At 45.0% G+C, this 15,259-nt stretch overlaps 1 protein-coding gene across 6 annotated transcripts in view; it reads right to left on the reverse strand.

Annotated features, from left to right (window-relative positions):
- PATJ (PATJ crumbs cell polarity complex component) overlaps positions 1 to 15,259 on the reverse strand; it is a 3,332,662-nt gene that overhangs the window by 561,358 nt on the left and 2,756,045 nt on the right. For all 6 annotated transcript variants that reach the window (XM_069642041.1, XM_069642043.1, XM_069642045.1 and 3 more), the window contains one exon: positions 554 to 671. In XM_069642041.1, coding sequence (XP_069498142.1) covers positions 554 to 671 — 118 coding nt within the window. The remainder of the gene's footprint in view (positions 1 to 553; positions 672 to 15,259) is intronic.

Consider the following 15,259-nt stretch of genomic DNA (forward strand, 5'->3'; position numbering starts at 1 on the left):
TAAACACGAGGGACTGGGGAAGTGGAAGGGATCTGCAGAATCACCCATATACAGCCTATAGGTAGCTCTTTGGCTAACAGTGGGTCCCCAGAACACCTCTGAGCCCTCAAGGAGGGATGTCTGAATGCAACTTAATCTTGTGTTAACATGGGCAAACAAAGAATTGTGGGGAAAACGCATGATTAATATCCGTGATGCATTTCTGATAGTAACCAAATCACTCGCTACAATCTGCATAAATTGTCAAACTGCGAAGTCCAAACTTTAAAACTGTAAAACTATTACATCAATATATGGCTAGTCAGTGGGCTAGTTAAACTATATCAGGTTAAGTATTGCAGGTTTGTTTGGACATCTGTCCAACTGTAAATGCCAGCCCTGGAACACATGTAAAAGGCAATACAAACTCGGATAAAAGAATATGAAATGCTCACCAATAGATAACAGGTTATTATTACACTATGTTCATGTCACTAGATAGTTTACAGAATTATAATGTCAATGAAAATTTGAATGATCCGATTACAAGAAAAAATAAACTGAAATGTATTACCGGAATTCCGTTGTGAAACATCTGATGAGGACTTCTTGGAGTTGACTGTAGATTGTGAACTGGAGATGACTTGACCAAAGGTGGGTTGATGACCACCACTCACACTGAGTTGGCTCATCTAACAGCAAAAACACATTTTTTGTTACATGCTACAATATATATTGTTTTCATATTATACACAGTTACTTTTTTAAATTAAGAATATCAATCATTAAGAGCCACATAACCAGGAAGGTTTTTCAAGATACTAGAAAAAAATGATTTAAAAAAAGATTTAAAAAGTTAATCAAGCAGACCCAATGGGACCAGTAAACGCACCAACGAAAGACCAACAGCTCAAGAGACAATTTTCTGGTACTTAAAGCTACACTAAGATGTTATGTTCTTAGATGCCCGTTTGGATAATCTCTTTCACCATTGGTTTTACACAACATTCAGGCCTTTTTGTAACTGGGACAGACAGCGGTCCATCAAATAATCAATTAGAGATCATATTTTTAATTTCAGTGCTTGACAGACAAGCCATGCATTACTAAGGGAAAAAGATAACAGAGAACAGAATATATTAAAGAAAAAAAGATTTAAAAGTTTTTCCTGAAGGCAACTAGGAAACTATTATGAAACTCTTTGAGAAAAGCATTCCAGAGCTTACCACACTGGACCTATCATGGTATAGAAGGTGGAAGATCTTTGTGATTGAGATGAGCAAGGACACTTAAATCAGTGTTTAACATAAAGAGGCACTTGTCCGAGAAGGGGTGAATGGGCTATAGTGAACAGCTTAAATGCAACGCTATTCTTTACTGATAACCAATGCAGCTTGAACCTTAAATGAATGTCCTGAAAGCATACATTCAGGATAAACACCCAAAGCATTAGGAATCAGGTATGGGGAAGCAACCATCAACCGATTTTTTTCTTCATTTAGGCCCAAATAATTCTCTGCCATATAAAGCTCTACATGTCCGATAATAGACTGGATATGGGAGATATTGGTCTTGGGATCAAATTAGATGCAGAAAATATGAGGGAAAACCGGGTAATTTTGAAATACCACTTCAAGATCTGTTAAGAGGTCATGTAGCCGCTTCATGTAAATATTAAAGAGAATGAGAGAACTTGCAGGAACCCTGAGGTACACCATGTTACACAAATTTAGATTTTGAGACATGATCCTTAGTTTTGGCCTGCAGAGTTCTATTACTGAGGAGATAAATGATCCAGTGGGCTGCATTCTCTGATACCATGGTTGGCTCCCTGATACTCTAAAATAAAAGGGAATAGGCAATGCTATCTAATGCAGCAAGAAGGTCAAATGGCATCAAAAGGCCTTCAAGGCTCTGCTCCATAATCTGTAGGAGGGAGTAGTTTTAATCCAAACGTGCAAGCTCCATTCCTCTACCAGGCTTGTGTAACGCTCACCTGATTCCCGCAGAGGCGCCGGTCTTGACTGGGCGAATACCGTATCTTCAAAGGTGATGTATAACACACGGTTGGCTCTTTGGGCTGGACCTCTGTGCACTGTATGTCTGACTCGAAGAGTAAGATGTCTTAGGTAAGTGAACGCCGAGCTCTCCATCTGCCTCGGGGCAGGGTGCCGTAACCAGTTTCTTCACTGGATAAGGGTGCAGGCTTCTTGACCTCAGAGGACTGCTGTCCGTCGTTTACTGCACGAACGGTAAGTTCTGAGTATTTCAAATGTCTTTAAAAGTCTTTTGTAATGATGTCTCTTGTTTTGCAGGGTTCCGGCGATGGCGGATGACGGGCTGAAGTGAGTTGAGGATGGAACCCGTGTGAGGAATAGAAGCGCCTGGAAGCACGTAAGTAAGCGCTTGTTGCTTACTTCACGATGCGCACTTACTGCCCTTTTATCTTGCAGGTGCAAGTTCGGAGCTGCTGAAGGGTGTCGGAATACCAACTGGGTTCGGCGTGGGAAGGAGTAATGGCACGTGAGTATAAAGTTACCCAATGTCTTTAAACGCACCTTCTTTTGTCTTTCAGATGCGGGATGCAGCGCCGACAGCCTCCGGAGCGTGCAAAGAGTTGGCAAGCTTTTGTCTTTCAGATGCCGGAATGCAGTGCGAAGACCTCCGGAGCGCACGAAGAGTAGGTAAGCCTTTGTCTTTCAGATGCCGGAATGCAGCGCGAGGCGTTGGTGACAGCCGATGGACCAGGTAAGAGATGCGCTGTCACTGAAGACCGTAGTGCTAACCTGTTCTTTCTTGTCTTTATAGGTGTTGCTGAAGACTGGATTCAGGATGGTAAGCCTTTTTCCCTTATGCCCAGGATCAGATGCAGAAGACACGATGAGCGTTCTGCTGCAGAAGATGCAGAATAACGCAAAGCAAGATTCATCCATCGGGTGTGGTTTAAATAGCCTCCTGTAGTGCTTAGGTGTCTCCTTCCACAGCCTCGCCTAGGTAAGAAAAGAGTTCCTGCTTTCCAGAAGAGTTCCAGTGTTCTGAACCTAGGGAGTGGCTCCTGCCCCACCCAACAGGAAAAGTAGTCCCAAACAGAAGAGGATCAGAGGCTCAACTGGCAGGTAAGTAAGCAGCATGGTCTGCTGCAGGTAAGTCCACCCAAGCATTATGAGCCTGGCGCTTCCAGCGCTGGGACTGGGCATATTTATGAGCCTGGTGCCACTGGCGCCAGGACAGGGTCCAAAAGGTCCCAATTGGGACTGGTTGGCACTTGGAACCTGAGTTATGGGTCTGCCTCCAAGGGAGTTGGGTGAGTCCTGACCTTTTGGAAGCAGAGATCATGAAAGCACCCCCCTCAAGGCCCCTCCCAAACCGGGCTTCTCCGGGGGTTTGGGCTTGTCAGGAAATGTTCGATGAAATCTTTTGATTAGACGAGGAGCATGGACATATTCTGCAGGTTCCCAGGATCTTTCTTGGGGGCCGTAGCCTTTCCAGTCAATTAAGTAAAATAGTTTAGATTTGGAGATCTTGGAATCCAGGATGCTTTTGACTTCAAACTCGAGTTCTCCATCAACTAGGATAGGTTTTGGAGATTTAGTTAGTCGGGTTTGAGGTTGCACGGATTTTAATAGAGAGACGTGGAAGACCGGATGTATCTTCATGTGCGGGAGCAAGTCCAACTTGACCGCTACTGGGTTTACTATGGTAGTGATGGAATAGGGACCAAGGTATCTTGGGTTGAATGTGCGTGGTCCTTTTAGAGGTAGATATTTGGTGGATAACCAGACTTGATCTCCTACTTGATATTGGGGGGGCTTCCTTCCAATGTCGATCTGCTCCTTTCTTGTATTGTTCCTTAGCCCTTTGAAGGTGAGAAACGGCTTCCTTAAAGGCTTGGGTGATTGTAGAATAGAGGTAGTCTACTGCTGGTGTTCCAAGATCTTGGAGTGGATCCAACTCCGAGGTTCGAGGGTGACTGCCGTATAAAAGAAAAAACGGGGTTTTCCCAGTTCCCGAGTGGACAGAGTTATTGTAGGCATATTCAGCTATCCAAAGGATATCTTTCCAAGTTTTTTCAGTTTGTTGCAGCATGCAGCGTAAATACTGTTCCAGAGTTTGATTGGTCCTCTCGGTTTGTCCGTCGGTTTGAGGGTGGTGACTGGTCGATAGTCTCACATCAATTTGAGCCGACCGACAGCAACTTCGCCAAAAATGAGAAATAAATTGACTACCTCGATCCGAAATTAGAACTGAAGGAAAACCGTGCAGTCGGACGATGTTTTCGAGAAATTCTCGGGCCAGAGTTGTTGCTGTTGGCAAACCTTTCAGTGGAATGAAATGCGCATCTTGGAGAATAAGTCCACGATTACTAGGATTGTATTGTATCCGGAGCATGGAGGTAGATCGGTGATGAAGTCCATAGAAAGCGTATGCCAAGGGCGAGGTGGGATGTCAATAGGGCGTAAGATGCCGGCTAGTTTTTCCTTTTGACTCTTGTTTTGGGCGCATACTCCACAGGACATTATAAAGTCTCTAATATCTTTTTTCCAAGACGGCCACCAGAAGTAGCGCTTGATCTTTTCTGAGGTTTTGGCCATACCGGGATGTCCTTCCATTAAAGAATCATGATAACAAGAGATTACCTTTTTCTGTAAATCTGTGCTGGGCAGGTATAATCGTTCTTGGAAATACAACAAGTTGTCCTTCACTGCAAAGTCCTTTCCCTGCAGATGCCAATTCTGTATGTCTGCTGGAGTTACAAGTTGCCTGGCTTTATCCTTAACTTCCTCTATGGATTGTGTGGCTATTACACCCAGAATTCTTTGTTCGTGAATGATAGCTACAGGTTTAGGGTTGATCAAGTGTTCTTCCACTCCCATCCGAGAAAGGGCATCAGCTTTACCATTTTTTGTACCAGGTCGATAGGTAATTATGTAGTCAAACTCGGCAAAGAATAGTGCCCAACGGAGTTGTCTAGAGGATTGGGCTTTTGCGGTTTTCAAATATTGCAGGTTTCGGTGATCTGTAATCACAGTAACGGTGTGTCGGGCCCCCAGAAGATAATGCCGCCAAGCCTTAAAGGCAGACTTGATAGCCAGAAGTTCCTTATCAGTAACAGTGTAATTGATCTCAGGAGGCGAGAATTTGCGGGACCAAAATGCCACGGGATGCAACTGATTGGTTACTGGGTCCTTTTGTGATAGAACTGCCCCCATGGCAAGGCTCGAAGCATCAGTTTCAACGATGTAGGGGAGTTCGGGGCGAGGATGTTTTAAAATTGGTGCAGAGATAAATTTAGTCTTCAAATTCTGGAAAGCTTGTTCCGCCCCGGTAGACCATTCAAAACGTTTGTTTTTCTTTAACAAGGCGGTGATGGGCTGGACTATTCGAGAGAATTCGGGGATAAACCTGCGGTAAAAGTTAGCGAAGCCTAACATGCTTTGAACACCTTTTACGGAGGATGGTGATGGCCATTTGAGAATTGCATCGACCTTCTTTGAATCCATACGCACTCCGCTAGGTGATAATATGAATCCCAAGAATTCAACTTCAGTCACGTTGAAAACACATTTTTCCAACTTAGCGAAAAGTTTGTGTTGATGCAACCTCTCGAGGACCATTTTCACGTGTTTCCGATGTTCAGATTCCGATGAAGAATAAACGAGGATGTCGTCAATGTAAACAACAACACACACATCTATGAGCTCTCTGAGGACATCGTTCATAAAATATTGAAAGGCGGCCGGGGCATTGCAAAGTCCGAAGGGCATGACCTGATATTCAAATAGCCCATACTTGGTGCGGAAGGCCGTCTTGCATTCATCGCCCTCTTTTACTCGTACCAAGTGGTAGGCCCCTCTAAGATCCAGCTTTGTATATATGCATGCTTTTCTGACTTGGTCCAGGAGTTCAGGGATCAAAGGTAACGGATATCTATTCTTAACGGTGATCTGGTTCAGGGCGCGATAATCTATACAAGTTCTAAGGTCCCCTTCCTTTTTTGGAACGAAGAACAAAGCTGAAGAAGCAGGGGACTTGGAAGGACGAATAAACCCATTCGCTAGGTATTGATCCAGGTATTGTCGGAGGTGAAGGTTCTCAGGCTCGGTGAGGGCATAAATTCTACTACAAGGAGGAGTAGATACAGGTATCAGGTCTATCTGGCAGTCATAAGACCTATGAGGAGGTAGAGAGTTAGCCTGATCCTTCCGGAAAACATCTTGTAATTCTAGGTATTCGGGAGGTAACTGGGGAGTCTCTGAAGAAATTGCTGCCAGTGCAACACCAGGTGGAGGGTGACAAGTAGAGACACATTCTGGAAACTGAACCGTTCTTGCTCGCCAATCGATCTGAGGATTGTGTTTCTCTAACCAAGGTATTCCTAGAATAATCTGGAACTGAGGGGCCTTGATCACATCGAACACGATCTTCTCATGGTGTCCATCTTGACTTACTAGCGTCACTTCTTGAGTGGTATGCGTTACTGGTCCGGAGGCTATCTCCGTACCATCCACCGTAGTAATGACGTCCTTTACAGCCTTGGGACAAAGAGTTAGATTCATCCTCAAAACCATTTCCTGATCCACATAATTGCCGATGGCACCGCTGTCGATATAAGCTTCAATCGCATGTAATCGATCCGGATGATCAGGGCTAATGAGGACCATAGGTATCACGAAATGCGAGGTCACGGAACTGGTTTTAACGCTCGGCAAGAGGACCTCTATTCTTGTCGGGCGAGGTTGTTTCCCTGCTCAGAGTTTGTGACCTTGGTAACTGCAGCTCCTACTGCCTTCTTGGCTGGTTTCACCGGACAGTCTCGAAGAAAGTGCCCTGAGTTTCCGCAATAGAGGCATAATTGCAACTGTTTTCTCCTTTCCCGCTCCTTTTGTGTTAGTGGTCCTTTCAGGCCCCCTATTTGCATGGGTTCCCCGGAGTCTACTCCTTTGGAAGGAGTTGGTGGTTTGGAAAATACTCGAGCATCAAACTTGGAACGATCGGCCTTCCTGTTCTGCAGTCTGTGATCTATTTGAACGACTAAGTCTATATAGTCCGAACAGTCTTGCGGGGGATTCACTACTTGGGCTAACACATCTTTGAGCTCTCCACGTAGACCTCTATAAAACAGCATAATCCTTTTATCCTCAGGCCATTGAGTTTCCACTATCAGTCTGTTGAAAGACGCAATATAAGCCAAAAGGTCTTGATTACCCTGTCGCAACGAAAGAAGCTCATTGTCCAAGGCCTGCCCCTGTGAATGTCTTGCGAACAGTTTTTCCATACTGAGCTGAAAAGCTTGAAAATCATGGAGAACCGGATCATCTTGATTAACAAGAGGGATCGACCAATCTGCCGCATTGCCACTAAGGTACGAAAGCACGAAAGCTACTTTAGCTTGATCAGTTGGAAATGCTGCTGGGCGGTATAAGAAATGTAACCAGCACTGATTAATAAATACTGCAAACCTCTTTGGGTCACCAGAAAATCGTTCGGGCGGAGCCAGAGGTACATTCCCAGGTAGGTTGATCTGCACTGGATTCATAGAGGATGCTGAAGGAAGATTTGCCCCTGATGCGGGTAATGGGGTCTGTCCGGCTTGTGACTGTAGCAATTGTCTAGCGAGATCGTCTCTGTTCACTCCTTGGAAATAATCAGTTCCCTTCTTGGAGCGTTCGTTTCCTGACGGGCTGCATGCACTTCTGCTCTTAGTTCCCCAAGTAACTGGGCTAGCTGGTCGGTATCCGAGGCTTCCATAGCGCCTGGGCGGGAGTTTTGCGGTAGGCTTTGCGTTCTGTAACGCTCACCTGATTCCCGCAGAGGCGCTGGTCTTGACTGGGCAAATACCGTATCTTCAAAGGTGATGTGTAACACACGGTTGGCTCTTTGGGCTGGACCTCTGTGCACTGTATGTCTGACTCGAAGAGTAAGATGTCTTAGGTAAGTGAACGCTGAGCTCTCCATCTGCCTCGGGGCAGGGTGCCGTAACCAGTTTCTTCACTGGATAAGGGTGCAGGCCTCTTGACCTCAGAGGACTGCTGTCCGTCGTTTACTGCACGAACGGTAAGTTCCGAGTATTTCAAATGTCTTTAAAAGTCTTTTGTAATGATGTCTCTTGTTTTGCAGGGTTCCGGCGATGGCGGATGACGGGCTGAAGTGAGTTGAGGATGGAACCCGTGTGAGGAATAGAAGCGCCTGGAAGCACGTAAGTAAGCGCTTGTTGCTTGCTTCACGATGCGCACTAACTGCCCTTTTATCTTGCAGGTACAAGTTCGGAGCTGCTGAAGGGTGCCGGAATACCCACTGGGTTCGGCGTGGGAAGGAGTAATGGCACGTGAGTATAAAGTTACCCAATGTCTTTAAACGCACCTTCTTTTGTCTTTCAGATGCGGGATGCAGCGCCGAAGACCTCCGGAGCGTGCGAAGAGTTGGTAAGCTTTTGTCTTTCAGATGCCGGAATGCAGTGCGAAGACCTCCGGAGCACGCGAGGAGTAGGTAAGCCTTTGTCTTTCAGATGCCGGAATGCAGCGCGAGGCGTTGGTGACAGCCGATGGACCAGTTAAGAAATGCGCTGTCACTGAAGACCGTAGTGCTAACCTGTTCTTTCTTGTCTTTATAGGTGTTGCTGAAGACTGGATTCAGGATGGTAAGCCATTTTCCCTTAGGCCCAGGATCAGATGCAGAAGACACGATGAGCGTTCTGCTGCAGAAGATGCAGAATAACGCAAAGCAAGATTCATCCATCGAGTGTGCTTTAAATAGCCTCCTGTAGTGCTTAGGTGTCTCCTTCCACAGCCTCGCCTAGGTAAGAAAAGAGTTCCTGCTTTCCAGAAGAGTTCCAGTGTTCTGAATCTAGGGAGTGGCTCCTGCCCCACCCAACAGGAAAAGTAGTCCCAAACAGAAGAGGATCAGAGGCTCAACTGGCAGGTAAGTAAGCAGCATGGTCTGCTGCAGGTAAGTCCACCCAAGCATTATGAGCCTGGCGCTTCCAGCGCTGGGACTGGGCATATTTATGAGCCTGGTGCCACTGGCGCCAGGACAGGGTCCAAAAGGTCCCAATTGGGACTGGTTGGCACTCGGAACCTGAGTTATGGGTCTGCTTCCAAGGGAGTTGGGTGAGTCCTGACCTTTTGGAAGCAGAGATCATGACAGCTTGAACCAGACTGACGATTCCCAAAGAGATGATGTGATTCAAGATGGACTTGTAATTGAGAACTGGCCCCACTATCCAAGATCTTCATAAAACAGGTATTTGCAATTGAACAATAGGTGCCTCTGGGTCAAGGGATGCTTTTTTCAGTAATGGTGTGGCTCAGGATTTTTGAGCACCTCTGGAACCAAACAATCTTTAAAGAAGGATTTGAGGACTAATTATAGGGTTCAAGGAGTCTGTACTCTTCTTAATGACATTTGAACGGTATTTGTCACAGGACAGCTCGGGGGCAACATTTAGCAGACAGTTTTTGTTTGTTGAACAATGAAAGGACTGTGGTGTAGTAAGAGTGGTTAAGCAAGGAGTTTTCATACTATTTAACATTTTAAAAAGTTCTCTCAAGAAGTTAGATGCTGCTTCAACTTGTAGAACGAAAAAACCTCTCCTTAGCTTCTACAATGGCCTATTTGTATAAATGCCTAGCATGTTTATGCGTGCCACAGATGAACTGATTAGGGTTCCTCATCCATTTTCATTCTTTGCTATTGACATCTATTCTTATAAGTGTGTGATTAGACATGGACCACTAATTGGCCACGTTTGGCTTTAATAATTGTTTACTTCAGAGGGGCAAATAAATTAATGGTTTTAGTTAAAGCAGTTATATATTGAAAAATATGATAAACGAGAATCTCATCTTCGAGACATACAGCAATATCTTTGAGATGAGAGTTAAGAGAACTAGCAGTCCGTTCATCTTTGCTGCAAAATGGACACAATATCCCAGCTGGGAAGGGGAAATGGGCAGAGATTTTGTCATGTAGAAAAGTATAGCAGCATGTTTAGACCTGCCAAGGGGAAGTTAAATAGAACAATGTTCGAAGTAATAGCCCAATCCACCAAAGTATGACCTCCATTATGTGTTGTAAAGGATTTTAAAAAATGGCACCAAATTTCATTAAGAATTTCATGAAAAAGAGTCACCCGAGAAATAATACCATCATTAAAATCTAAGTTAAAATCACACAATGGGATTAAAGGGGAGGAAGAATTAATAAAAGAGAAAATAATTTTGCAGAAATATTGAAAGAAACTAGAGTTCGATAGATGACACTTTGAATACAGTGAAAATATTGTCTCTTTCAGTTCACACTTAATACCTCACAACCTGGGAGATCAATGCACTGGGATTAATGCCACCCTTCACCTGTTTTAGATGCACTGAAACCATTATGCAATTATCAGGTAGAGTTGGGGATATAGCTGGACCAGAAAACTGTTTTAAGTTAAGTGTCTGTAATGGATAGGAAATTGAACTTATGTTGCAGAATAAAATCTTGAATCTCTGCACAATCACAAACAACGAACAAGCATTGGTTAGCACCCACTGACAAGGTAAGGCCTAAACTTGATGGATTTTATATTTTGAGCATCAAAAATATTATCCATGGGTGGTGCTAGAGCTCAGAAACCAGTGGGACTGCTTGATGTGGGAGCTCCGGCACCAAACTGAAACATCCTTACATTAGATCCTGCAAGGGGCTTCTGCCCCCAATGGCTGTTCAGTAGCAGCGCTGAAGGCCGGGATGCAGCACAAAGCCAGTCTGTGAAGAACCGTACCTCATGAGCCAACTTGCTGTGCCCTGTGCTGCTGAAGCGTTCTTTCAAGACGGTGCAACTGAGACCCCACAGTGGGTGGTGACGGGGCTGTTGCCGGTTTGCCACAGATTACAGGGCTCGTAGGGCTTGTACAGTGGTTATGGCGGCCTGACCAAGGAGTGCAGTCAGGGGCTGTGCGGGGCCCACAGTGCACCAGTGGGAGTAACCAAGGGCAGAGTGTGGGGGCCTATGCTGGGAGCCCCACGTGGGAGCCAGTCATCAGCGCACACTGAGTAGCTCCGTACACCCAGAACTGCCAATGTGGCCCCTTCAACGCTCAATAGTTGTATTCGTTCACATCCTATCTGCTGAGCAGCAAAGCAGCAACATTCCTACAGTTTTACTGGCTGGGCAGAATCAAACAGATCAAGGTAATACATCTGCAACAGAGCCTATACCGAACGTAGGGCAGGAATATGCCTAAGATTAAATGCAAATCACGAGTAAAGTTAGAGACTGTAGCTAGTTTTAAAACAATTACTGGTGAAACCATGCCCACTCTGGCATTAAACCCCACTACTGCCTCAGAGCATGATACTGAGCTGCACGCCCTCCTTTTAGAAATTAAAGGTCCTTTGCAGCACCTTGACCAAGATTTTGACACAGTCCAGGCCTCCCAACATAGAAATCAACAGTTAGGTGAACGGATCTCAGAAGCTGAGAAATATATCGGCAACAATGAAGGAACACTCGGCATTGGGAGAAACCTGACGGTGTCTCCTTGGCTAGTGCCCGGCGATCTATCGTCCAGGTGGCCAGGAAATGGCCATCGCTATTGGATCCAGCTCCTGGGGGTGGATCAGTGAGGGAAGAACACCAGGATGGGGGCCGTTGGGGAGTAGGACACCGACAGACGAGACGCGGAATCCCCCTTCTTTTGACATCTTTTCCCCCTCCTACCACGTAGGATATTCCAAAACACTGGCCACCCCCTTTCCACATGAACACTTTCACACAACATGAAAGACAATGGACTAACACGGGAGCCGTTTACCCGACGTCTCCCAATAGCAGGGTCAGGCAAAATCAGGCAATAGACCAAAATCACACACATCTGACGGCCCTCTCCCTTCCCCATAGGGATAAAAGGTGGAGCACAAGAGCACAATACGAGCAAGGCAGATGACACGACGTAAGAGCTAACTCAGCACAGCAGTTCAAGAGGAGGAGAAAGACGGCGCAGACCGAGAGGGTGACAAGGAGAGAGTAAACCTTGCCCTTTCAGACCAAGGCCTGTGGAACCTCCGGAGAGGGAATGAGAAGTCTGCAAACAATAGACAATGTGTGTTGCAGCAGATGTCAATGGTACACAAGACCCTCCTCCGCTGATTACCAAGCCAGGGAGAGACGCTTGTCTCTGTAGTACCCAGGGGTGTTGCTAGGCCTGGAAAAGATCAGGGGCTAACCTAATGTTGGGACTGGCGGGACTAGGGGCTAGCTAGCATTTTGGTTGTAGCACCTGAGCTTCTATCCAGGGCTATAACCAAAAGACCCAGGGATATATCCCCCTCAGCCTCCCCCTCAGCCCCCCCCCCAGCACCGCCTATGGTAGTACCAACCTTGACTCCAAAGAGGTAGGAAGCCAAGCGGTTCATCACAGCCCCACAGGGTTGAGTCGAGGGGAGTGTCGATAAGAAACTGAACTGTGTTTAATGAAAAGTAGCCAAGGGCTAAATTATGCAAGCGATACTAGTAAGGAAGGAGGGGAAAACCAGCGACAGAGGAATCCGGAACCACGTGGGTGCTCACTCAAGGGACTCTGGGCGATTACGCAATGGTAAAGACTACCGTAACCAGAAGGCCTTGGGAAGAGGCGAAGAAGGGTCAAAGTGGTCATACAGAGGTCTTGTAAAATCCTCTGTACCGTTGAAAGTCTTTGACTGGAAGATCATTGCGAAAGCTAAGGGAAGTGAATCCTGCATGGTGAAAATTAGTACATGAATTGTATTTCGTAAAGATTAGCAAGAGTGAACCCGGCAGAGGGTTGCTAATGAGAAGGGGCGAAGTCTATAGTCCTGTGATGAATTGTCTGCAACAGTCGGTGAGAGTGAACCTGGCAGAGGGAAGCCGGCAACCAAAGGTCGTTGAAAGCGAATCCGGCAGAGGGAAGCCCATAACCAAAAGGCAGCGAGAGTGAACCCGGCAGGGGGAAACCAGCAACGAGGGGCAAAGCCTGAAACCTGTTTAAAAAGACATTAAGATTTGTGAAAGCAAGAAGTATTGCAAGACAAGTGGAGGGAAATTGTCCCCCTTGTCATTTGGGATCCAAGCCAGTCCAAGGGAGATCCAGGGGTGGAAAGCTATCACTCAAAATTCACTGAGAAGGGAACTGTCTTGTGAATTTGTTTAATACAATTTCTGAGGAGTCTGCACCCAGAAGAGGGGGACCCAGAGGTGAAGCCATCACCCAAAGTGTTCTTAGAACAGAACTTTTGTGTTTGTTTGTTGAGAGCATCAGCCTCGAAGGCGAGAGACTTTTTATTGAAAAGAGACTTAACCATCGAAGAACCTGGTAGCTGATTCGGAACTGTTTGCTCGTGGTGGGAAGGCTCTACCAGGCTGTTCTCAAAAGTCCTACCTTGTCCCATGCTAAAAACGTGGGTAAGTGAAACCTCAAGGCAACCACATCCTGACTTATTATTTGAACACTGTTTCCTTCATTTGAAACATTTTTTTAGTATAGGCTTTTTACTTTGAAAAGACGCCACAAGGACTGTCTTTTTTTTTTTATTTGATGGTCGACACTGGCTCCAATTTTAGATTTGGGTTTAGGTTAGGCGTTTTTCCATCCTGCGCTTACAGTTTAATAAACACCCTTGAAATGTGATTACTTGTGTCCGTCTTTACTGTTGTCACCATGAGTTCCTTACAGCACCCTGATGTCCAATGTGAAGGGCTTGGAGTAGGAAATGTCTGCCGTAAAAGACAAAAGTGAGGATCTGGAAAACGTGATCGCAGCATAACATCTGCATCTTTGGACCACACAAAATTACGATTGAAGGCCAGGTCGAATCCTAATTGCAGAAACCCCTCCCTGAGATTTTAGGCAATCTGGTGTTCTTAGATCACTTTCAAATAGAACATGCCCATCGATCTATAGGTCCTAGACCTGCCCTTTGTATGCCGCCTAGAGCGATTATAGCGAGAATTTATATTTACAGGGACCAAGACCTACTCTTGAAAGCAGCAAGAGCCAAGGAGGAAATCCAGATGGGATCTTAACATTTTTTGATATTTCCAGATTTCAGGCCGACAATCCAGGCAACCAGGAAATCTTTCATGAACGTTACATTTAAGCTGCAATATGAAAACAGCAGATGTTATTTCCATCCGATTTAAAAATTATGCAGTAGGATAGGGCACACCTCTTCAGCTCTGCAAAGGAGGCCTCTTCATTCACAGACAACCATATTACCAAACCCAAAAAGTGAATGAATAGGTGCATGCTGACTTTTACAGGAATACGGCTGTAGAAATATAAAGGTGTGGAGGCACAATAATTTTATGTGGTAAATGTTTAACTGTCACTTAATTAAGGGGTTTATGGGAGCAACACTAGTCCAGTGATGCTATTGGTGTTTGGCAGGGGGTACTCATGCCTAGCCACCCAACCTAGCGTGTAGCACAGTGGTGTAAATCTATTGTTAATTCCTTAATGTCTTTCTTTCTTTGTTTCTTTCTTTCTTATAGTTGTACTTGGAAACTATTTATGAACAAACTCTCACCTATATCCAAGAGCAGGTTGTGTGCCATTTAGATTGTTGGCATGTATTGTTCTGGGGAATGGATGCATTGTAAACTGGTAGTTGGGGCAGACCAGGAATGGTTAAAGTGTTTTCGGTTATGCAGCAAGTTGCATATGTTACATTTCATATAAATAGCAAGCAGAGAGGACACAGCATGCCCAGCAGGGTCTTGGAAATATTGAAACCAACAGCGCTACCTATGGCTAATACCTGGACCATCATTGGTCTAAATAATGTGGTAAGGTGCGTAAGGTTGGCCCACCTTAAGAGACACCAAGTTAATGTGATATTGTTGCAAGAGACACACCTTTCCAATAAATATATGACACCACATTTTTTTCCTCATACTCAGCAACATGTATCAGGATTCTAATAGTACTGAACTCGTTATGATTTTCTCCACACACAAATATTGTAGATTAAAATGGCACATATGTCATAGTGGCTTTCAGCTTGGAGGGGAGTCCAGTGGCCTGAATTAATTTATATGGCACAAATGTATTAAATTACCGTTTATAGTGATTTTTTCCACAGTGATAGTTTCTAAATACAAAAGTTTCGACACAAAAGCCTTGAAAAAAAGTTTCGAATGCATATTTTTTTACATTTTTTTTCGTTTTAATGGGGGGTGGTTCCCCCCCCAAACCACTGTTTTGTTTTTAAAACAAACTTTTTTTCTATACGAAACTAAAATAAAACCTGTACCATAAAAAAAATGAATTTGAATTTT

The sequence above is a fragment of the Ambystoma mexicanum genome, chromosome 1q, assembly GCF_040938575.1.
Source record: "Ambystoma mexicanum isolate Mex_15411 chromosome 1q, UKY_AmexF1_1, whole genome shotgun sequence".
NCBI lineage: Eukaryota > Metazoa > Chordata > Amphibia > Caudata > Ambystomatidae > Ambystoma > Ambystoma mexicanum.